The sequence below is a fragment of the Semicossyphus pulcher genome, unplaced genomic scaffold, assembly GCF_022749685.1.
Source record: "Semicossyphus pulcher isolate SPU_LCO1_2020_fin unplaced genomic scaffold, fSemPul1.0.p SCAF_8, whole genome shotgun sequence".
Classification (NCBI taxonomy): Eukaryota; Metazoa; Chordata; class Actinopteri; order Labriformes; family Labridae; genus Semicossyphus; species Semicossyphus pulcher.
This window is the reverse complement of record NW_027211759.1, coordinates 19,081,142-19,103,747: the sequence shown is the minus strand read 5'-3', so window position 1 is coordinate 19,103,747 and position 22,606 is coordinate 19,081,142. Positions and strand designations below refer to the sequence as shown.

At 44.0% G+C, this 22,606-nt stretch overlaps 5 protein-coding genes across 5 annotated transcripts; 1 reads left to right on the top strand and 4 right to left on the bottom strand.

Moving 5' to 3' along the window:
- The first annotated feature begins 175 nt into the window (after nucleotides 1-175).
- On the top strand, nucleotides 176-8,274 carry fbxl13 (F-box and leucine-rich repeat protein 13). The gene is made up of 17 exons (XM_069686107.1): nucleotides 176-269; nucleotides 682-734; nucleotides 814-912; nucleotides 1,679-1,774; nucleotides 1,858-1,993; nucleotides 5,054-5,106; nucleotides 5,305-5,405; nucleotides 5,800-5,929; nucleotides 6,389-6,487; nucleotides 6,656-6,776; nucleotides 6,852-7,014; nucleotides 7,089-7,208; nucleotides 7,309-7,432; nucleotides 7,530-7,610; nucleotides 7,738-7,872; nucleotides 7,957-8,120; nucleotides 8,199-8,274. The coding sequence occupies exons 1-17, from the start codon at nucleotides 176-178 to the stop codon at nucleotides 8,272-8,274; spliced, it is 1,845 nt and encodes a 614-aa protein (XP_069542208.1).
- On the bottom strand, nucleotides 2,081-4,781 carry LOC138612987 (leucine-rich repeat-containing protein 17-like). Its single transcript, XM_069686540.1, has 6 exons — nucleotides 4,588-4,781; nucleotides 4,014-4,490; nucleotides 3,717-3,931; nucleotides 3,023-3,178; nucleotides 2,524-2,665; nucleotides 2,081-2,443 (listed from the first exon to the last, which is right to left on the bottom strand). The coding sequence occupies exons 1-6, from the start codon at nucleotides 4,710-4,712 to the stop codon at nucleotides 2,161-2,163; spliced, it is 1,398 nt and encodes a 465-aa protein (XP_069542641.1). The 5' UTR covers nucleotides 4,713-4,781; the 3' UTR covers nucleotides 2,081-2,160.
- A 1,168-nt stretch (nucleotides 8,275-9,442) lies between the features above and the next one.
- Nucleotides 9,443-14,400, bottom strand: fam185a (family with sequence similarity 185 member A). The gene is made up of 8 exons (XM_069686541.1): nucleotides 13,852-14,400; nucleotides 13,634-13,743; nucleotides 12,491-12,583; nucleotides 12,157-12,295; nucleotides 10,391-10,432; nucleotides 10,200-10,295; nucleotides 9,982-10,116; nucleotides 9,443-9,849 (listed from the first exon to the last, which is right to left on the bottom strand). Exons 1-8 carry the CDS (start codon nucleotides 14,288-14,290, stop codon nucleotides 9,737-9,739), a joined length of 1,167 nt encoding a protein of 388 aa, XP_069542642.1. The 5' UTR covers nucleotides 14,291-14,400; the 3' UTR covers nucleotides 9,443-9,736.
- Nucleotides 14,401-16,344: 1,944 nt separating this feature from the next.
- LOC138612704 (fibroleukin-like) lies at nucleotides 16,345-17,085 on the bottom strand. The gene has a single exon (XM_069686106.1). The coding sequence runs from the start codon at nucleotides 17,083-17,085 to the stop codon at nucleotides 16,381-16,383; it is 705 nt and encodes a 234-aa protein (XP_069542207.1). The 3' UTR covers nucleotides 16,345-16,380.
- A 1,057-nt stretch (nucleotides 17,086-18,142) lies between these two features.
- Nucleotides 18,143-21,890, bottom strand: LOC138612703 (DNA ligase 1-like). The gene is made up of 2 exons (XM_069686104.1): nucleotides 20,386-21,890; nucleotides 18,143-18,810 (listed from the first exon to the last, which is right to left on the bottom strand). Exons 1-2 carry the CDS (start codon nucleotides 21,821-21,823, stop codon nucleotides 18,143-18,145), a joined length of 2,106 nt encoding a protein of 701 aa, XP_069542205.1. The 5' UTR covers nucleotides 21,824-21,890.
- Nucleotides 21,891-22,606: the final 716 nt, after the last annotated feature.

Sequence of the window (22,606 nt, the reverse complement as noted above, 5' to 3'; positions counted from 1 at the left end):
ACTTGAGCTCATTATAGAAAAACATTGAGATAAAAATGATTCATTTCATCGTTATTGACCCTGTCCTGCTGAGTTCATGCAGCTTTCTGAGTCTGCCTGTGAACTGCTCCTCTGAATTAATGATGAGCTGGACGAGGTTCACTACGCTGAGAGGCTTCACGGAGCTGCTCCGAAGATGGACCTGACAAAGAAGCACTATGAGAGATGTCAGCGGGCTGCGCTCATTAAATGGTCAAACTGGGTGAAATTACAGCAGAAGACGCGGGCTGGTAGGTGACTACTAAAGTTCTTCTGACTGAAACATAAATCATGAGGAGTTTTGGCTTAACTAATGGGAATGTAATGTTTATTCAAGCTGTGTCTCTGTTGTGTATTAAGCCAGAAAAAGCATGCAGTCTGGTTAAGAAATGCTTCTCCTGAAAATCAGTTTTTCCCCTCTGAATACTCCCACTCATGTGACTCATGTTGTCCCTCTCTCCCACTCACTCTGAGAATTGATCCGACTTTAGTAAGCTCAATTTGTGTGCAGATTCAGTACAATCCATCTTTGTTATCATGATTTTGTTGCCATGATGTAGCCTACATGTTGTCATGAAACACGATTATATTGTCTTCCAAACTAAGTCGCCATCATGAAGCTTGAAAGAGTTGTAAATGCTGGCCACCTTCAATGCGTCATAGCTGCGTGGAGAAATGTCGCAAAGGACTCAAAGAGGACAAAAGAGTACCTTAAGGTATGCTTTTATTTTGAAAAGTACAATGAGTAAATATTTATGTACATTTTCTACATTTGTGCTTGTGTGGTTCTTTCAGAGGTTTGAAATGGGGTCGATTGAAAACACCAACAACGACCTCGAGACTGGGACGGGATGTGACGGACTGTCAGCGCTCCCGATCAGCCTCTTACTGAAGGTCGTCCACCTTAAACTACCCAGCATTCATCTGTCTCTCAGCCCCTCTCTTAATGACTTCCTGATGTATGCTTTAAGTGCCTGATTAGTTCACAGACATAGATGGATTTTCGTCTCTGTTCTTAAAGCAGTCAGTGATGACATCATGCAGTTACATAACTTAAAGTGTAAACATGTTGATGAATGTCCTTCACTGTTATTTGTGGTCCAGTGTTCCCCTTACCACAGAGAGGGTTGAGTTTATGGAACAGTTCACTCAAAGTGCTGATGATCTGATGCTGTATGGTGTCATTTTGGAAACAAATACTTTAATAGGTCTTATATATATATATATATATATAGGAGTAAACGTGATCTGGCTGACTCTGTTGCACCTACCAGTTGTTGCCCCTGTTTGTTTTAGATTCACATTCATCGGCAAAGTGAGAGTAAATTAGTCTTTGTTTGCTCTGCTGTTTCTGCCCAACACCTCTCTGGATAAATAGTGCTTCAACATGACTATGTTTGGAGATAGAACGAGGCTGCTTGTACTCTTAGATCACACCGCCTTGCAGAGTGGCAGCAGCACAGTGCCAGTGAATGCAGACTGTTCTGATCGTGGGCCCAACTGTCCTCTTGACGGTGGCCAGACACTCCTAAAGTTGACTTAAATCTGGGGGTTACTTTTTATCACATTTGATACTGAAAAGGTTATGCTTTCATTTTTACATATTTTTTTAATGTTCCAAATGTCCGAAATGAAAGTCATATGACTGTTTTCTCTACAGATTTTTCAGTATCTAGAATTTCCAGACTTGCTCACCTGTGCTGAGGTGTGTTGCACATGGAGATCTATCACCCAATCAGGCACATTGTGGAGTCAGGTCTGTGCTTCTTGTATATAATTCATAGAAGTGTCAAACACAAAACAGGACTATTAATGTTCACTAATGTGCGACTGTGTTAGATCAACTTCTCTGAGGAGAAACACTGGATAACGGACGACACAGTGCAGCAGATTCTGCAGAACTACCGCCCCTTTGTGATCTATCTGAACCTGCGGGGCTGCACGTCCCTGAAGTGGAACAGCTTGAAATGTATCTGTGAGTATTTCACACCCAGTCCAAACTGTTGTTATCATATCTTCTTAAAAAAACAACACTGACAAAGTGTAGTTACTTCGTCTGATACAGACTGTTTTATGACATGGACAGGAAGGAAAACAGAGAGCCTTGTTAGAGTCAAACTTGAGGTCAAATGTTCACGAGAGTCAGGACAGCCTGTAGATCTGGTATTTCTGCGGCGCTCTAAGATGGTTCGGCTCCAGCTCCTCCTCCAGCTCTCCCTGCACCTCCATCGCCGTGTTCCACAGCTCGGGGTCTGTGTCGTCTGGACCTGCTCTGCTGTGCTGCCTGTCCTTTGGACACTCTCTGTTGTAGGAGTCCACATACCGCTGCACCAGCTCCCCAGTGTGCTCAGGAGGGGAGCGACACAGCAGACCTGAGTGCCTCACCCCGGGGTGCAGACGCAGCCAGTACACCATGTAGTGGATACTGAAGGAGTTTTAAATGTTTTGTTATTATTTGCATTTGTCTTAAGAGATGAATGTGAACATTTAAGCAGAGGAACTCACCTGTAGTCACACACCCAGGGGTTCCCTCCTAGTTTCAGCTGTGACAGGAAGTAGAGATCCTCCAGAACCCCGTACTGGATGAAATGCAGGCTGTTGACGGACAGGTCCAGCTCACGGAGGTGCAGGAGTCCAGACAGGGAAGCTGGGAGATGATAACGAGAGAGCATTGGTATCGAATCCTTTTTTAAAAGCTTCTCTCAGTATATTTATAAAACGCCCAGGGTGCAAACAAACTCTGATAGGAATGTGCCGGCTTCAGAAGTGTGTGTCTTAATCACTTGAACACTCAGCTTTCCTCACTATAAATAAAGCACATACTGTAAACACAAAGATGGCAAAATCCCCGCTGTCATTAAAATGGGATAAATGGGAAACAGAAGCCAGCAGCAGTTGTGCAACGTGTTCTGGGCCTTTCAGGATGTTACAGGAAATATAAAACACATGCTGTTAAATTCACTGATTATGATTAATAAGTGTGCGGCGTTAAAAGCACACACACCTTTGTCAATCTGCTCCATGTTGTTGTGACTGATGTTAAGCGTTCGTAGGCTCCTCGCTCCGTGGAAATCTCTGGCTCTGAGGTGATTGATTGAATTGTGGGAGAGATCGATGTGAACGACATCGTCTGGAATACCTGTGGGCACCTCAGTCAGACCTGGACACAAAAGAGACCAAGTTTTAAAGGGTTACAGGGATACATTGTTTTCACTCTTTGTACTGAAACTTTAGTCTAGCTGAAGATTTGGCACAAAAAGCGATTTATGCTTTGCTAAGTTTGACAGTAAAATCCAGGCCTCCTGCCAGTAGGAGGCAGACAGTAGTAACACATTATTATGTTCCGTCTATTCTTAGGACAATTTAAACAGCTTTTGCTTTATTTGTAATGATGTATGAGCCCTGCTTTGTTTAGCTGATGCTCTCCAAGTTGTTCCTAAGGCGACGAATGAATCTAAACTACAATCAGTCAATGGTGAAGCTAACATTGAATAGAAAACACCTGCCAAGCCAGATGTGAGTCTTTGCCAGTTCTCCGTCTGCCTTTTGAGAAATGGAAGTTTAATCATCCCCGTCGTACAACGGCAATATTTAATCATGAACATATGAGTTCCCTGACATGTAGTTTCTGAGGTATTTCTCTGTTGCATAAGAAACACGTGTGCTGAATTTCTGCAAGGTTGTGATTGCGAGCTTGCCTCGGTTACTGCAGTCCATCCGCATTTGGGGGAAAAGGTAGGTGTGGCAAGATGTGATGGCGTCCGGTTTGGTGCGGATGTGACTGGGCTCGACAGGAAATGAGGGATCCGTTTGGTCGCCCTGAGGGTCTCCGGTTGGGTCTGTCTCCTTACAGAGCAACTCAGAGTCAACCTGCTTCAGCTTTTTACCTTTTAGCCTGATGGGCTCTGCACACCTGGAGGAGGAGACACGATAAATCAGGGTTGGATCAGATGAGTCTGTTGGATCACACTTTGCTAAACTCTTTGTGGACTCACCTGGCATGTGTTCCTAGATTCCGGTTGCTCGGTACCTGCAGGGTGCGGATGAGACTTTCCATGGGGCAGAGACAGCTCCAGGGATTACCGTGCAGACGCAGGTAGCCCAGGTTGGGCATGGGGATGAGGGCCTCCTCGCTGAGCGTTCCCAGGCGGTTGTTCTGCAGCAGCAGGGTTGTGAGGTGAGTCAAGCCCTCGAAGGCTCCCTCCTCCACTAAAGAGATCTGGTTCTGCTGCAGGTCCAGACTTGTTAGACCCTCATATCCTGAGAAGGCCCCGTCTCGAAGGACTTTGATGCGGTTGCGGGCTAAAAGCAGGTGCTTGGGTTGTTGGGACCAAGTCTGCGAGGGGGGGATGGAGTTGAGGCGGCGGCCCTGACAGTCCACAAAGACATCTCCAAACTCTGTCAGCTCTGAGCAGTCGGGGGCCACAAGTCTGGAGGAGCGAGATCTGCTGTGAAGCCCAGCACCTCTCGCCCTGTTTTCAAACACACAAAACATAATTCATGTCCATAAGTGGTCTTAAGAGAAGGTGAAATGGTTTGAATAAGTCAGACCTAAGAGTAAATGCATACCTGTCCCGCGCGAGTTTGTGTCTCGCCCCTTTGAGGCCTCTCCCCCTCCCCGCTTTCTTCATCTCACCGAACGGGAGCAGCAGGAGGAGCAGGGAGGCTACGAGGAGAGAGGAGGGCAAACGCATCCTGAGCCCTGCAGGGATTGTCTTTTCAGTAAGAAGGGCTGGAGCCGAAGCAGAAGGTCGTGGTCTGACAAAGACGGCAGCACGGGGTCAAAGGTCAACAGTGTTATTGTTGATGGAACACAGCTGCTGCTCACCCTGTGGAGAAAGTGAGGGGAAGCACGTTATGTAAGAGCGTCGGGGAATGTATATACAGCTTTGACAGAAGGCAGAAGACTTTGACACTTCTTGTTGGTGCTTACATAATCCCAAATATCACTTTATATATCACCTCCCACAAATAAAGATTGTAGCAGACATTTCTCTGCTCTTTACCTGTTTACTCTTCATTGTGTGTTTTTTAGGCGAGTGCAGAAACCTCCAGGAGCTCAATGTGTCCGAGTGTTTAAATGTTACAGTAAGTAAAACAGCTTTTAGACTAATGATTACCCATTTTCTAAAATGTCTTTATACGTGGAATTTCATGAAGACTAAGCAGTATTAATGTTATTCATGTGCATTAAAATAAGCGTGCAATTGATTTTGATATTACAATGTGCTATACACTCTGGTAATGGGTGCCCCTGCTGACATTTAAAGCTCTGCTCTTGAACAGGATGCCATGGTTCAGAGAATAGTCGCGGGCTGTCCCTGCCTGCTCTACTTCAACCTTTCCTGCACACTGATAACAAACATAACTCTGAGACAACTGTCCAGGTAAACCTCCAGCTGTGGTTAAACCTCCGTGTGCTCTAAATGGTGGTTCAGCTCACTCAAACCTCCACATTTCTTAAAGACAGTCCTGTATAATGCTGGTTTGGACAGCAGCACGGTCGGTGCCGACTTAACAATTAATAGGTACAGATGTGGTTCTTCTTATTACATAACATCTGGAGCGTGTGATTACATTGGTGACAGATTGCAGGCTCAGCAGTTTTCAGTGATTAGCTCTCCTTCTCTCTCGTGGATAGTAGAAGCAAATGTTTCACATTTAACCCTGCAAGTACTTCAAGATATCTGCTTTTATTTCGAAGTCTTATTCTGTGTTTATGACAAACTATGATCAACAGCTTTATCACAAATTATTTCTCCTCCTTAAACTATTAAACAGGTACTGTGTGAACCTCCAGTACCTGAGCCTGGCCTACTGCGACAGATTTACAGATAACGGCTTTATTTACCTGAGCACAGGGCAGGGCTGCCGCAATCTCTTCCACCTCGACCTGTCCGGCTGCACTCAGGTCAGTTGGTTTACTCCTCTCACTTAGATATACTCTGCTAAGCTTCACCTGTAGAGAGGAGTTTTTGCAATGCCTTCAATCCGCCTCGGATAAATCCAACCGCTCCTCTCTGTTCACACGTGTCTCCTCTTCTTCTTGTGACCGTTTGCACTCAGTCAGAGCGAATGAACGAAGGTCTGAAGGAAAGGGGGAGCAAAAGGCAGCTGCAGCCAAGTGGAGGGTTGGGTTTATACGATCAGTTGTAGCCCTCCCACTCACCATGTGCACACTCCATAACATGACACACATGCACCACAACATAAAACGCTTTTTCCCTCTGGGAATGTGCTCCAGGTTGGTTCCAGATGTATGGTTTCACTTAGCGGGGCCCTGTACATGTGAGGCGCCAAGGAAAGCTGCATCCAGGAAAGATGATTCAGATTCCAGCATACACACACATTTTCCTCTTCCCCCTCCTAGATGACTGTAAACGGGTTCAGATACATTTCAGCCGGATGTCCTTCGCTCAGGGAGATTGTGATCGACGACATGCTCACGCTGTCAGATAGCTGTGTCCTGGTGAGTTTGATCATTCATTCAGGATCAGCATCCCAGCTCTGGAATGTTAAACAACCATGTAGAAAGTCAGGAATGAATTAAAGAAAAATGTGTCACTTCATGCATAATTTTTTGGTCCACCCTCATTCCGTCGCTCCAGAGACAAGCTTTCAGTCTCTTCTTCAACAGGCGCTGACGGCCAGATGTCGCTGTCTGTCTGCCATTTCTCTGCTGGACGCTCCTCATCTTTCCGACGTTGCCTTCAAAGCCATCGCTGAAGTCGCCAAACTGCAAACTTTTAGCACAGAGGGTGAGATCATTCTGCAGCACTCATTTCCACATACACACAAAAAAAGATGTACTCATCCAGTTGTGTTCATTTCAGGTAACAACCAAATCACAGACATCAGCCTGGAGGCCCTGTGCAGCAGCTCACCGGGCCTCTGTCGGATCCACGCTGCAGAATGTCCCAGAGTGACCGACGCCAGCCTCAAATCTGTGGCCACCCTCAAGAACCTGCAGCACCTGGACATCTCACTTTGTTACAGGTGTGTGTTTGTTCCTGTTGTTAATTAAGAATGTTCTTTTTCATGACATAATGAGTGTATCTTTTGTGTTTCAGGGTGAGCGATGCTGGGATCCAGGGCTTGACTGAAGGCTCTTCATCTAGCAAACTGAGAGAGCTAAACGTCAGTCACTGCAGACTCATCACTGACAAGTCTGTCATGAGGATTGCACAGAGGTTTATGCAATGACTTCACACACACACACATCTCATTGTGGTCTGCTAAATAGCGTCACACAGCAGTTTTTCTTGTGTTGTGTGCGTGTGCATTTCTCAGGTTGAGTAAACTGCACCATCTCACCTTGAGTTACTGCGAGCGACTGACTGACAGGAGCCTGGAGGGTCTGAGTGGCAGCTCGATCTGCTCTCTTGACGTCAGCGGTTGCAGCATCCAGGACCAGGTATGGCTCCAAAGTTTGTTCTCACGCTCACAGATTCCTGAGAAGAAGATAAGCAGCCCTGGTGGGGAGGTCTGTAACTTGGTATCTGCATTTTAAGGGGCTGGCTGCTCTCCGAGGAATTTGCTTGAAGAAGTTAGTTCTTGCAGAGTGTGTCTTCGTCACAGACATCGGCATAGAGGTACAAATCTAGCCTTTTGGGTGGTCCGTGTTTTCTTCTTTTCCCTTTGTTTGCTATAGTAAGCTGCAGACAGTAAACATCCCATTCCACTTCATCGTCCTCTCTACTTTGTTCCTCTTGAGGGCAGAAGCTGTGCAAGAACATGAGAGATCTGGAGCATGTGGATGTGTCTCACTGTGTGGCTCTGTCAGACTCGGCCGTCAGAGCACTTTCATTCTACAGCGTAGGTCTCGTCACGCTGAGGATGTCAGGTTGTCCCAAGGTATAAACAAACACACACACGTACACACTCTCCTAAAGACTGTCTACTTGTCACTTCATGCCACATTTTTATTACCTTCCTCAGATGACAGACATGGCAGTTCAGTATCTGGCGAGCGGATCTCAGTACCTGCGAGAGCTCGACGTGAGCGGCTGTGTTCTCCTCACAGATCGCTCTGTCAGGCACTTGGAGAGGATCTGTCCTCCGCTCTGCTCAGTCACCATGGACTGCTGCAGCAGCATCACCAGGTATGATGCGAACTTAAATAAAACACTACAAAATCTGCACAATAATTTGTCATGATCAGAGTGTATTTGTTCCCTCAGGGCGGCTGCCTTAAAGCTTCAGCCTCATATGAAGTACTGGGAGCACAGCAATGACGACCCTGCATACTGGTTTTAGGGCATCGGCCAATGGTTCATCCAATCTTAAACCTGGGGAGAGGTGGAGCAGAGCCCAGTGATGATAAGAGTGTGATGTTGACATACTGAGATGTTTTGTTCAGTCTCAGGTCCAAACAAATTTGGGTCGCGATTTGTCATTACGGAGGTGGTGGCGGGTCCTTAGGCCAGTTTAGAACCACTGGTTTAGATAACACTTAGTCAAGGCATTTCACTTGGTTTTAACTTTGTACAAAGAAGCTGAATAGTCATCCCTGTCTGTCAGAAGATCCACTCATTGGTTGACTTTTATTTATAAGGCCTTTCTTGGTCTGGTCCCATCCTACCTTGGCGTTCACCTTGTTGGTAACCATGGACATTATAGTCTACGATCCAATGACTTTTTTACTCTGACAGTCCCTCGTGTCCTCACAGAACTGGGGAAAAAGGCATTTCGGTACGCTGCTCCCTCTGCATGGAACTCACTGCAAGCTGAATTAAAATTGTCAGACTTGATCCCACTTGACAGCTTTGTTGAAACCCTTAGAATGAAGGAACTCGAAAGCATTGGGCTTTGTCACTGTTTTTAAATCAGATGGTACGCTCATTTAAACTATCTTTGAAATTTTTTGTTCTTTATTTTATTTACTGTGCGAATGTTGTTTGTGTTGTTATGATATTCGTGGTGTTGTGTTTTGTAAAATGTCTGCTGCCTCTTGGCCAGGTCACTTTTGAAAAAGAGATTCTATATCTCAACAAGCTTTTACCTGGTTAAATAAAGGTTAAATAAAATAAAAATAAAAAGTTTTTATATTTGCTTTATGTTGGATCCACATTGGTAACACTATGGGTATACACAGGGAGACACTTTGCTTTATGCTCCAGGTGAAATGAGGCTCATTAGTGATGACAAGTTCAGATCCTGTACAGTTTTTCTGCTGATTTGGGAAATTATTCAATTTCTTTAGGAATATACAAAGAGGATTTTGGAACACATGTTAAAAGTTATTAATAATTACTGAGACGAATATCTGAACTATTAGCTTTTAATCAGAAACAGGTAATATTAGTCAAATTCAGATGGTCTGATTCTGTGAATTGTAACTACTTGAATTTTACAGCACAGAAGCAGAGGTAGAGTCTCTGAGTATAAGACTTTTAACAATTCTGTTTATAGTATTTAGGTGCTAGACAGAATCCTACGGTCTCTGGCAATATTTCACCTCACAAGTAAACATACAAAAAATATTAACACCCTTTTATTAACATTCAAAACCATTGGCAGTTCAGCGCAAACCTGCAACCCTGCTGTGCAGTTACACACTTTGCTTTCCAGACTCAGTATGTACAGTGAGTTTTTTTTACTCATGCAGAATATGTATTAAATACTATCGATGAAAAACTTTTAAATAAAAGTCCATCCAGTCCTGAGGAGTGACAATACATGTCTCTGTAAGTAGTGCAGCATTATATGAGCTCATATATCAGCCCCCCAGCTTCAGGGACTCAAACCAGCTCTGTGTCTTCAGTGTGACGGAGCCTCTGTCTGCCCTCGCTTTAACCCACTGCTCCACTGGAGACTCTGCATTCATGTAGCCTGAGAGACACAGAGCAGGGAGAAACAAGAGAAACACAGAAAACAGAATGTTCAGTGTTGATGTGCTTATGTTTGTGGGTTTTGCTAATCAACAGTGCCCTGGAGTGTGATGAAATAAAAACAAGGGCCGACCTGTTACTGTGGTTTGGCCGTCAGTTGTGTTGTTTTCTGCTCCGCACAGAACAACCTCTGGGCTGATATCCAAGGCCGTCCCACAGAGCTCCACCCCAGCTTTCAGCGTGGAGGGGACACGCACACACACGGCTCCTAGGTACAACACAAGAGCAAATGAGGGGGGGGGAAATATGACTCGACAGAGGGTGAATATTCTTCTCATACAGTGTGTTTACCTTCCTGACTGTGGAGTTCAGCACTACCGCCATCCCCCACGTAGACATCGATGCTCCCGCTTTGTGAGGAAACCTTCAGGAAACTATTTGAACCATCTGCAAAACAACGCAAGCCTCAGGTGTTTTGACCAGACACTTATAGAAACCATATGTACTGTAGTACATTGTGCAATCAGAGTCAGCCAGCTTACCGATAACTGTATCCCCTGACACGTTCTTCACTGTGGCGTTACCTTTGAATCAGTGAGAACACAAGGTCAGTTTTAACTACTATAACTAGCTATCAGATTATATTTCATAACTATTACAACATTTTCATTCTGTGTGGTAAAGAAAATCCTCTGTCACAGACTGTTTATCATTAACCTGCATCAGTGGAGTCAACAGGATAATTGTTTCCATGCATCTGTGCTAACAGACTTGTCGGGATCCAGATTAAATTAAAATTCTATGAAGATGACGCTCTTTCTACACTTCACATAACAGTTCTGGTTGTTTATGATCTTATCTCTCTTCCAAGAATTAGTCTTTTTACAACTAACATTTTATAGTTTATCCAACAACTATAAATCCAACAACAACAGACTTTGTAGTAATTGCAGCCACATTACAGTTAAAAAGAATCTTTCTGGATAAGGTCCTGGGATTTCTTGTTCTATCAACTTTACGTAATGTAGCCCAGAGTAAGTTGTAAGTTTAGATCCTTCTGACATTGTGACCTACTAGCTACATGTTCTGTATTAAAAGTTAGTTTTTAGTGCAGGCTGCTTTAGTTCATGTTTGTAAAATTAGCACAAGGTTCTTGAACAAGACAATTATCCCTAAATTAAAGGAGCAATTCTCCCCTGGAAAAAGCCACTCTCAGTCGAAGCTGGTGTTCTCTGTAATCCATAGAAGCAATAATATTTTAAATTGGCGCAATAGCTGTGGAGAAAGTTGTACAAACAGCTCGTGGTTTCGCACATTCTACATTCCTATAATACCCAGTGTGCATTGCGCCCCTCCCTCTGAAAGGAACGGCCCAGCGAGAGACGCTGGAGTGAAATACTACCGTTTTCCAGTCAAGGACATTGATCCCTGCACACAATGGCTCAGAGCAGTACAGAATCTGAAATACGATCAGAATATACCGGTGGATTGTCTGAAAAATGTTCTGGTCTGCAGTCTACATCTCAAACCTGACGATTTTGAACGAGACATGACATCAGAGGCGGGCGTCCTAGATTGAGGAAGTGTCGTTTAGCGAGCTCCCTGGCCTCCGCCAGATGACGCGTTTTACATAGTCTGGCTGAGGTTTAACAGGGCCCATTCGAGAAGCAGATAGCGTCCTCCATAGGCACAGAGCAAAATTGCATTTTGTTTCTACCATAATGGCATTAGCTTAAGCATAAGCATAATGGCATTGGGGCCGCTGTGGCTCAGTGGTAGAGTCAGTTGCTTTCAATCGGAAGGTCGGAGGTTTGATCCCCAGCTCCCTCAGGCTACATATCGAAGTGTCCTTGGGCAAGACACTGAACCCCAAATTGCTCCTGGTGGCAGAGCCAACGGGTATGAATGTGATAAGTGATTGACAGTTGGGCACTTTACGTAGCAGCCTCTGCCATCAGTGTATGAATGTGTGTGTGAATGGGTGAATGTGACATGTAGTGTAAAAGCAGCTTTGAGTGGTCGCAAAGACTAGATAAGTGCTATATAAGTACAATCCATTTACCATTTAGCTCCCCATAATAGCATGATAGCACTGAGGTTGAAATTCAGCAAATTGGCCCTCTAAAGAAACCTCATGTTATTTTAGTTATTTTGGACAAAAGCTTAATGAACTTCATGTAACATTGAAAGCTTTTTATCCTCATTCTACTTTTGATTTGGGCTGTAGCACTACTAACAACACAAACTATATAATTTAGGACATTTGGATGCTTCAGTAGATAAAGAATAGACTGTCCTGATTGCTCACCGTGCACATGCCCCAGTTCTACTCTGCCAGAGCAGGAGGAGACACAGCTGGACTCGGCATAGATGGCTCTGACCTTCAGAGGGCCGCGTTCTGTTGAAACATTCATTGCGGTGCCCTGGAGCTTCTTGACATCCACTGCCTGCAAACACAAAACAAATCACTGCATACGACTGTCACCAGGTGCTGTATGATTTACATTGCTCTCATTGTTTCCAAATTAAAGGTGCACTGTTAATCTTAATGCTGTAAACACAGTTACATGAACCCTGTTTTCAGGCTGCTGCTGCCCCCTAATGACTGCTTAGTGTAAGTGTAACACCGTGTGTGTGCTTACACTGTCTCCACTTGTGCTGATGTCCACATTACCATGGATGGTGCCTGCACCTGTAACGTGTCCTCCGTTGGACCTGACTTCAACATGGTGACTCTGAGACACAACAGTGAGAGGACCAGAAGAGAGGAAGGTCAGTCTGAAACAAAATCTAATATCGCTTTGATAAGTCAGAACACATTTTCAACACAGCAGTCTAGTGGCTATAGATGCACTGAAACTAGAAAAGTTATTGTAAAAGGAAACACTGACATATCCCCCCCATAAGCTATTACTGACTCTAGAACCGTGGTTCTCAACTGGTGGGTCAGGACCCAGAAGTGGGTCTCGGAGGTGTGCATGAAACAACAAGTTGTGGCAAAAAGTCTATGCTGGGCTTTCATTTTGAAGGACATGGGTTCCCTATTATGTGTGTGCAGTAGAAGTGGAGTTTATTTGGTGTAATCCCAGTTGGTTGACCATTATACTGTAGTGTTTTGTGATGTTGACTTACTGTAGTGTTTTATTCCATCTCAGGTCCAATCTGCACCATTTTTCATTGAGAAGATTTAAGAGGTAGAAAAACTTCTGAAAAACTTCTGTTGCAATTTGTCATTAAGGATGTGGTGGTGGGTCCTGAGGCTAGATCAGTTGAGAGTCACTGCTCTAGAAGACATGATGTTTTGTTTTGTGGCCACTTAAACATTTGTATAATTTTATAATTTTTCTACTGAAAGATACAAGCAGCCATTATACAACAATTAGTTCTGACCAAGTAATCTGATTGAACAAGAGGCATTCCATAAGTGCTGATATAAAGTACAACAGCACTGGGACTTTTCACTGTGTGTTTTAATCCACCTTAGCTGTTCTAAATAGTGTTAATTAACATATAGCAGAGCATATGTCTCAATAGATTAAGCTGGTACCTCTGAACTGCAAATGCCACCAAAGCAACTGTCAACAGACTCTTATTTATCTAGTGGCATCATAAATAGAAACATACACGGCTGTGCTGATATTTTGTACAACAGCACTCCCTGCCGTTTGATTTATCTTAAATAACTCACAGGAATATGCAAACATAGCATTCCGAGTCCTATATACAATACTAGTGTTTTTATTTTTGTAATAAGAAATGGTTTGTGTTGTCATTACAGTACCCACCCTGATTGAGTGCAGCAAACAGTTGCCCTTCTCTGTCTGAACCTTGCAGATATCACACTCCATTTTCCTCACTTGTACGTTGCCTTTTCCTTCAGCAGCAATGATGACATCTGACAGGAACAGCATATGTTAAGGGGACACCAAAGGACAACACAAAATGAAAGGCCAACTGCTGCCATTTGAATCCATAATTGCATCATCTTTTAGGAGACACTCACTACTTTTGATGGGGGCAGCCACATCGATGGACACGCTGCTGTTAACCTTCTCGGCTGTGATGAGCAGCTCTTTGCTCTGCTCATTATAGCGGACGTGTAAGTGATCCAGGCAGACCTCATCCTGCTCGGTGTCTGTCCCGTGAACTGTGATGAAGGCTCGGTCAGCCTCAGGAAAGCTGTGCGGGTCGAGCGGGCGGATGGAGATGCTGCAGCCGAGCTGTGCCCGTATTGTGCTAAAGGGGCTTACATCCAGAGCCCACTGCTTTAGAGGCAGGTTCAACTCTTCATGAGTCGGAGACTTGGAAGGGGCAGAGATGGAGAAGAACCTTGAAGTATGCAGAGGGCAGCGGGGTGTTGTGGGTGTCCTGTGGCTGACTGTCATGGACCAGCAGCGGAGAAGCCGGACACATCCTCGCTGACCTGCTGTGACCCAAAACATCTCTGTCAGCTTTCGGTGAACCACCTCATCCACACCTTACACTTCAGCTGTTACTGTTCATTTACAATACAAAGTACTGAGCTAAACAAGCTTTCATTCAGGCAACATGGACTGTCACAACGCAGTCAAACATGTGTTCTGCTCTTAGCATTAGGCTAATACTTCCGGTACGACTTTTCAAAATAAAAGTGCAACACCTTTTTAGCTTTGGTATACAAAAATCCTCCAAGAAAAATAACAATAAAAACGAAGATGTAGAATAATATTTAAAATAAATTAAGGAATTAATTACTTTATTTACCTTAGTATTAGTCCCCCCGATTTATTGACTTTCCATCTTTCCATTTAATTATAAATATTTAAATTATCTTTTTTTAGTTTAAGTATTTATTTGTTATTTTTCCTTTGCATTTGTTTATGCATTTATAACACATAAAAGAGGAAAATAAGTAAGAAATATGGTATGGTAATTAATACACAGGCAAATATACAAACAGGCAAAAATAAAACGGATGTCTCAATTTATGCCACTTTTTGTCAATTAGCCAACATGTCCTTTTAAACTTTTATGGTCTGCCTTATGTGGAATATTAATTTGCTAATAGAGTCATTCAATGTCTTTTCTTTGCATTACTAGTTCCCTTTGAACAATAAAATGAACGTTTTCAGTTAAATGCTATGCTGAAACTAAACTATGTAGACAAGCAAGATTGATTGTAGATGCAAAAATATATATATACATTTTTTCAAGTATTTAATACCTTTTACACTACACTCAAATCGTCCTTTATAGAATAAATGATGAAGGCTTATTTGAGTTTTCATTGTGAACCTCTGTGGCTCTGGTATATGTTCTGTGATGAAGTCATTTATAATTTGTTTAATTGTTTTTGACACTCCACCATGATCAGAATTAATCTGAGGGGATTACAAAGCAACAAAAAGCTAACTGGCTTCTGTTACTACCCCCCTCCATGTCCCCCACACCTCCATCTCTTCTTCTCTATTCCCCAGATTTAACTGTCTCTTATATTTTGTGTGTGTGGTAGTTTTATAGAGCAAAACTGATTTTATAATTGCGTAACATGTAAGCACATAACTGAAATAAATGACTCAAAACTAGCTTCTTCCCCTTCAGATGTATCTAAAAGACTAAAGTTACAGGACCAGCAGCCTGGATTCTTTAAACGTATCTCTATTACCTTTTATATTGAAGGAAAAGTCCTTTACTTCCGGTCGTAGTCCGTGTCACTCCAAGTATCTTGACAGGCCGGATGTACAATGTTGTGTAAACTTAGCAGCGTCCCTCTTTTGTCCAATGGGTGTGAAAGTTGCAGGTGACGTCGTTGTCTGCGCAGGGGCTGTAGGGAATTTGAGTCTTAAAGCGTCAAAAGTTTGACCAAAGACTATAGATATAAGTTTTTTGGTCTTATTTAATACAACATGCAGTGTAAAACCTTAAGTCTGGGATGTAAGTCTGATCACTTGCATGTCTTAAAACACTATATGGTTGCTTACCTGTTCAAAATGTTGATATAACTCTACTTGTTATTGAATTTATCGGCTAGGCTACTTTGTACTTTGGGTGGCAGTTAATTTCAAAAGAAAAAAATGGAGGACAATCCAAACAGATATGTTAATCAATTTTATTTATCTCAACAAAACCCTCATAATTATGAAACATCCCAGACAGCTTCAATCAACGATCAGTTGGCTTTCCAGTCCTGCAATAAAAAAGTAATAGTCTCTGCTGCAACTTATCATGTTCAGACTGTCACTTAAAAATTACTCTTTACAAAAGGATTTCCCTCATTTGTCCCTTAACAAATTACACTCAAAAATCTAATGTAATATCAATATTAAAAGCTTATTGAAAAAGATACTATGAAATTCACTTTTTTAACTATGTACATCCTCAGTTTCTGTCATATAAACAAAGCAGTATTGCAGAATTAAACATCAGCATTATGTTAATACTTAATCATTGTGTATACTGGGTTTTTATTAAACTGTAAGGAGCATTTTTATGACTGAAATAGTAGTTAGACCCTTAGAGTGTATTTCCCAATGTGCCCTGGCAGAGTCACAACTCATGATGCAAAGCCCTTTGGTCTGATCATCATTCTGACAGCTTTAAAAGACTGTCTGTAATTGGTGGGGTAATACTCTGTAGAAATATTGTGCCATGTCCCCCAGAAAATCCCATCCCGGACTCCTTTATACCTCCCAACATGGTACCTGCCGTTCAGGTTTGCAGCCATGCAGGCATCGAACCACCAGCCGGAGCTGTAGTAGGCCCCGCAGTTCCCGGATGGATACCGGTCGTGGTCCCTGTCCGGGGTGGTGAACGCCCTGTTGTTGTGGTCGTACGTTTTGCTGAAGCGGAGAGCATCACCTGCAGTCCCCGAGTACCCGCCTACTGTCAGTCTGTAGCGCATCCGTTCACTCGCCACCCGGAAGTGCTCGTACTCCGCGTACTCCATCACCCCACCAAAGTCCTCCAGCTCCACCCGCAGCACCATGTCCCTGTCCCGGGTCAGCAGGTGGATCATGGTGTTGCCCAGCCAAAACTCTCCTCCGTCTATCTCCCCGAAGCCTGCCCGGTACTCCGCCCAGGTGCGGTTGAAGCTCACGCTGCCGTCCTGTCGGCGCTGCAGGAGCGTCCACCCTCCGCCACCCAGCTGCATGTCACAGAAAACCTGGAAGCTCCTGCTGCGGAGGTCAGGGGTCACCAAGTACACTCCGCTTTTTGTCTCCCCTCTGAGCAGGTGGTCGGAGCAGTCTCTCCTCAGCATTGTAACTGCAGGTAAGAAAAAAAGAGGGAAATTATTGGAAATGATGAGATTTTTTCCTCAAAAGAAAACTTGCTCCACATCTTGTAGAGACAAATGTAACCAAAGTCATGATTTTGCTCATAAATTGCAGATGAAATTATCATCTTGCAGCTGGGGTGAAGCCGTGAAATGAGGTCACTCGCTCAACAGGTCAGTGAAAACTACTTTTCCACCATAAAAGATTTAGTGTTTTGGCAGCTTTTAAAGGTGGACCTCCAGAGTAGTTAGACAGCATTTAGATGAACAATGAATTTTGGACATAAGAGGTGAGTGCACATTTTAATATCTGTAAATAAATAGAACAACTATGTTATTTCAGTCACTCCTACTTTTTTTGTTAAATAACACAAAACTGTAGGCTACAGAATGTTGTCTGTAAAAAAATAGGTGAACAAATCCTCATACCACATGATTAGTGTGTGTTTAATTCATTTAAACAATCTGAATTGTTCAAATCCATACAATAAATCTGAAGTCAAATGATTCTCTTACGACATGTGGAAAGCTGTTGACAATACATAGTTGTGGTTTCATGCTTAATAAGGACACACATGTAGCCACATGTATATTGCACACGTAGCAAATTCCTCCTTTAGCCATGATGTATGGTATGAAGATGTTCTCCAACCACATAATTAGATTAGATATTTTTTCCTTTATGAGGATCTTTTGTGCTCCCAGTGTGGTCCTCTTACTTAAAATCATTTCTGGTCTGTGAGTAATGCAGTTATAAGCACTCAAAAACTAATACACAAGCGTGCCACAGTTTTCGCTGTGCGCAATTATAATGGTGTAATGTCAACAACAGACAACAGATTTTTACGAGGTTGGTTGTAAATTTACAAGAATGTTGTTGTGACGGTGCAAGTACCTCCTCTAAGTGACTGATTGAGCAAAGCAACCATTACACAGTTGTACTTGTATCAATATTACTTGCTGCCAAACCCTCTGCATATAGTTCCTTCTTTATGTCTAAATTAATGTTAATTAATTTTAAGAAAAAAATTGATCAGTCTAGTTAAATATAGTCCGTCTTGCCTTTAGATGGTTTCAGCGTTGGTAGTTTGCTGTCGGGCCGGCTGCTGTCCTCTGGGAGTTCTTTTGGACGCCTGTCTGGTGGTCTTTTATTTGGACTCAGGCTTTTATTGAAAAAAGCGGCCACCTGGTTGATCTTCACACGTAGCTCCCGGGCACTGGGAGTTGAAGACTCAGCAGCCAGGGGCACGGGGCCAGAGGTGGCCGGGGTTGTTGACCTGAGGTCAGGGTTGGTTGTTGAGGCAGTTGGGGCGATGGAGGAAGGGACTGGAACCATTGCTTTATGTGGATCTGGAGTTTGTGTGGGTGCTGTTTCCTGCACATTGTGATGAATCTGAGCTTGTAAGCTGGAGTCAGTGTAAGACGCTGGATTTGTCTTTGTTGATCCTGGACTGGTGCTAGGGACAACACTCTGGAGGATCCCACGCATGATTGTGTTTGGTCTTGTTGTCATTGGGCTCGATGGTGGTAGACCGGCTGTTTGTGGCCTCAGATCAGACATAATCCTCCTGTTTGGGCTCACTGTGAATCCCTCAGAGTGAGTGTGAAGGTGAGGGAAGGGTCCTGTCTTGAGTCTGTTGGAGGTCTTTGGACCCAGAGTGGTAGTTTTCATCTTGTGGTCTTGGTTTTTGGGTCTGAACTCTGTGTCCTCTGGGGAAGGAGTCACTTCAGCAATCTCTTTAACATGTCCAGATGCAAGTGGCTTGTCAGTTTGAGAGTTTTGGATGCTGTCTGAAGTCCCGCTGATTTTAGGAGGATCTAAATCTGTTTTGGTTTGTGAAGTTGGCATTAGATCCACTGCTGGTTTTGGCTCTTCAGCAGGTGTTGCTCCTGGCATGACTGTGGGTCTGGTTGGTGTCCTGTGTTTTTGGGGAGGCCTTGGCTGCAATGTTTTACTGGATTCTGCTTCAGGGATTCCTTCAGGCACAGATTTGGTGTTTGGATTTGGCATTTGGTCAGGCCGAGATGTTTGAAGCCCAGGGTTAGTTTGTGATGTTTTGGGCTTCACATTTGGTTTAGTCTTTTGGCCTGTTATGAGCTTTGGATGTTTTTGGTGTGGTTTAGATGCTTGGCCAGGTTTTGGCTTTTGGTTTGTTTTCTGGCTGGGTTTAGGCTTCTTATCAGGGGGTTTGATCAGGGCATGATCAGGTGTTTGTCCAGGTGCTGAGTCTTTGATAGTTGTAGCCCCTGTAAAAGGACTTTGATCAGAACTCTCTGTTGATTCTGTAGAAGGATTTTGTTTCAGTTTTGGCGTGAGGCTAGTTGTTGCACTTCTTTCAGGTTCAGGTTCTTGAACAGGTGTAAAATTTTGGTTTGATGTAGACCTTAGATCCGGTTTTGTCCTTTCTTCACCTTCCGTCTTTTTGAGAGGTTTTTGCTTTTGGGCAGGCTTGTTGGGTTTGATTGGATGAACCAGCTTTTTGTCTTTTGGGTTGGAGTTTCGATGAATCATTGGGACTTCAATGGGATCTTGGTCAGTTAGAGGGTCTATGTGAGAACCAGTAGCACTTACAGTTTGAGATGTCGGTCTCTGGACAGGAAGCAAAGACTTCTGATGGGATTTTGGCTTTTGAATCTGTACTTGGTTTCGATCAGTTGTTTGATTTCGCTCATCTTTAGGTGTCTGAATGTTTTCCAGATTTTGATCAGTTGGTAAATCTTCAGATGGATGTTTTTGATCAGATTTCTGACTTTGGACCCGTTTAGGGTCTTTGCCGGGTTTAGATTTCTGGTCTGTTGTGGGTTTTTGTTGGGAAGGCTTCTGCTTTTGGTCATATTTAGTTTTTTTGTCCGGCAAAGGAGCTCGGTCCGGTTTACGATCATTCTTTGGATTTTTTAGCTTTTGGCCTGCTTCAGGTTTAATTGCTGGTTTTTGCCGTTCGCCGGGTTTTGGTGCTCGGCCCGGTAGAGGTTTCATGCCAGTCTTAGTGTTTGAGCTGATGTTCTTCTTAGCTGCCCAGCGGCTGTGGTCTGCAGCTCCTGGTAATGTAGTTGTATATGAATTCTGTTGAGGAGTTGTGCTGGTTGTAGTTTCCATTGTTGAGCTAACTCGACCCTTGAAGCCTGATCCAGGACTTGCCCTGGTTGTGAAGGTGGACCAAGTACTGGCACTGGTTATCTGCTGTCCTGGGCCACCCAGTGTGCTCATCGCGGCTCTTGTTGTTGGCTTGCTTGTGCTCCTAAAGCCTGCCTCTGCAACAGGGCTTAGCTGTTCAGAAAAGCCACCTGTTCTGAGGCCTGTGCTTTGGGTTGGTAGTCCGTCAGCAGTTATTGCCGTCCCCTGATCAACATCTGTGATCAGATGTGGAGTGGAGCTTGACAAAGGAGGAGATGGAAGAGATGACGTAATGGTTATAGCTGTGTTAGGGTCCATGGAGTCGTGCCTCGGAGCTAAACTAATGATAGAGTCAGTCGGACTGATGGAAACAAAGTCTGTCCCCTCGGTTGACTTGCTTGACGCTAATTCTCCATCACCGTCTCTCTGTACACTCTGGACTGTTTTTCCTCCTTCTGTTTTGATCTCCTGTCCCGTTTCCCCGTCCTCCTCCAGCTCCCCCTCTTTTATAGTCTTCTCTTTTTCTGCACGCCCGATGCTCTCAGTCTGTTTTGGTTTCTCATTATTTCGCTCCACTTTTATTCCCTTTTCCATTTCCTTTCTCCTCTCCTCACTGTGCTGCTCTCGCTCCTTATTAGTATGCTCATCTCGGTCCTCAGACATCTTTATTCCATCACTGCCCCGGTCTTCTGCCGTTTCTGTCTTTTTGTCTGTTTCCTTCCTCTCGTCTCGCCACACGTGATGGTCACTTTCTTCTGTTTTCTCCTTGTTTTTTATATAAGTTGTTACCTTCCTCTCTTTACCATTCTCAAGTGTACGCTCTCCATCTACCTTTTCCTTCCTCTCTCTCTCTTTTTCTTTGTTTATTTCTGTCGGCGTCTCCCTGTTATTTTTGTCAACAACACTTTTTCTGCCCATGTCCACCATTCTCTCATTTTCGCCAGTAGTTGGCACCTTTTCCTGTCGCAGTTTGTCCTTCCCTTTTGCCCCATCCGTCTGAGTTTTTCCTTCTTTTTCTGCCTCTACGTCTTTCTCATTTACTTTTACGACCCTTTTAGCGCTAACTCTTTCTTCTTCCCATTTCTTTCTATCTTCCTCTTTCGAACTGGTTCTTTTTTCAGAGTCAAAGTCACTATCTCTCTCCATAGCGTTTTCTGCTTTAACCCTGTCTGTCCTACACTCCTCAGGGTTTCTTTCATTCAGCCAGTTCCTCTCATCATTATGCCCATCTGTACCCTCGTTAAGGGCATCATGATGTCTTTCTCTCTGCCTTTCACACTCTCTCTCAGTTTGGCTTACTGTACAATCTGCGCACATCTTCCTCAGTTGGTCCACATTGTCCTTCAGCTTCTGCAGCTCCTCCACGATCTTGTCCAACTCCCTCAGCTGCTTTGGCAAGTGGAAAGTCAGCGGGGGCAGACTGAAAAGGTATGGGCACAAGCTGTCATCCTGCCCCTGTCTGCACAAACCCTCAGGTCTCAGAGTTGCAACGCAAGGCCCAAATCCTTGATCTCCCAGGGGGCCTCCTTCATCCGAGTCTGCTATGGTCCAAGAGAGGATCGAGAAGGCCAGAAGGGTCCCACATACGCACAGTGCTGTTAACCTCATCACGTCCTGATAGTAAAGACTAAAAGGGAGGCGTGAGGGAGTGTTAAAAAGACCCACCTCAGTTTGAGAAGCGCTGTGACAGTGAGAGGAGGAGAGGAGGTGGGAGGGAGAAGAGGAGGGAGCAGGAACTGATGGAGCTGTTTGGTGGAAAGTGAGTCTGCGAAAGAAATGAGCAGCGAGGAGCTGTGAGAGGGAAACAGGTGTAAAAAAAACAGAGAGAGAAGGGGGGAGGATTGTGTGGATGTGCTTCTCAGCAGACTGGGAGAGAGCGGATAATAAGAATGAGGCGTGAGGAAATGGTAAAATATTTTCACTTTGTAATATAAGCAGAATTAGTCGCTAATCTGTCATGCAAGAGCAAAAACAATGTGAAAGCTTCTTTATTGTAACCCTTTCATGCCATTCCAGTGTTTCCTCGCTGTAATCACATCACTTAATGAAGACCATTTGAATCGTGTCTCCCTCCATGCTGCAGCATCGCAACTATGAACGCTCATGTGTGTCACAGTTGCTTTGGCAGGCGCTTCCTGAGCTTCCTGTGCGTGGGTCAACAAACATGTGAGTGACAGATGAGACAGGTCGAAATATGCATTTGAGGCAAGATATCGGCTGCTGCGTCCGAGCCAAGAGTTTGTTATGCAGATTTTGAAGGACATACTGTATTTCATTTGACTGTAAGCTGCGTGGTTTACTGCAGCTTCTAAGTAATGAAAGTCAGGAATGTCAGATTTGTCCAAGAAGGCCGCTTCATTCAAATGCAATGCCGGGGGAGAGAAGTTTCTC

Coding starts and splice junctions, on each gene's coding strand:
- fbxl13 (XM_069686107.1), top strand. CDS start 176: ATGGACCTGACAAAGAAGCACTATGAGAGATGTCAGCGGGCTGCGCTC. Junction 1,775..1,857: donor CAGGCACATTGTGGAGTCAG/GTCTGTGCTTCT, acceptor CGACTGTGTTAG/ATCAACTTCTCTGAGGAGAA. Junction 6,777..6,851: donor GCAAACTTTTAGCACAGAGG/GTGAGATCATTC, acceptor TGTTCATTTCAG/GTAACAACCAAATCACAGAC.
- LOC138612987 (XM_069686540.1), bottom strand. CDS start 4,712: ATGCGTTTGCCCTCCTCTCTCCTCGTAGCCTCCCTGCTCCTCCTGCTG. Junction 3,932..4,013: donor AATCTAGGAACACATGCCAG/GTGAGTCCACAA, acceptor CTCCTCCTCCAG/GTGTGCAGAGCCCATCAGGC. Junction 2,666..3,022: donor CATGGAGCAGATTGACAAAG/GTGTGTGTGCTT, acceptor ATCATCTCCCAG/CTTCCCTGTCTGGACTCCTG.
- fam185a (XM_069686541.1), bottom strand. CDS start 14,290: ATGTTTTGGGTCACAGCAGGTCAGCGAGGATGTGTCCGGCTTCTCCGC. Junction 13,744..13,851: donor GGCTGCCCCCATCAAAAGTA/GTGAGTGTCTCC, acceptor TGTTCCTGTCAG/ATGTCATCATTGCTGCTGAA. Junction 9,850..9,981: donor CGGCCAAACCACAGTAACAG/GTCGGCCCTTGT, acceptor TGTGTCTCTCAG/GCTACATGAATGCAGAGTCT.
- LOC138612704 (XM_069686106.1), bottom strand. CDS start 17,085: ATGCTGAGGAGAGACTGCTCCGACCACCTGCTCAGAGGGGAGACAAAA.
- LOC138612703 (XM_069686104.1), bottom strand. CDS start 21,823: ATGAGGTTAACAGCACTGTGCGTATGTGGGACCCTTCTGGCCTTCTCG. Junction 18,811..20,385: donor AAGCACAGGCCTCAGAACAG/GTGGCTTTTCTG, acceptor CTCCTTCCCCAG/AGGACACAGAGTTCAGACCC.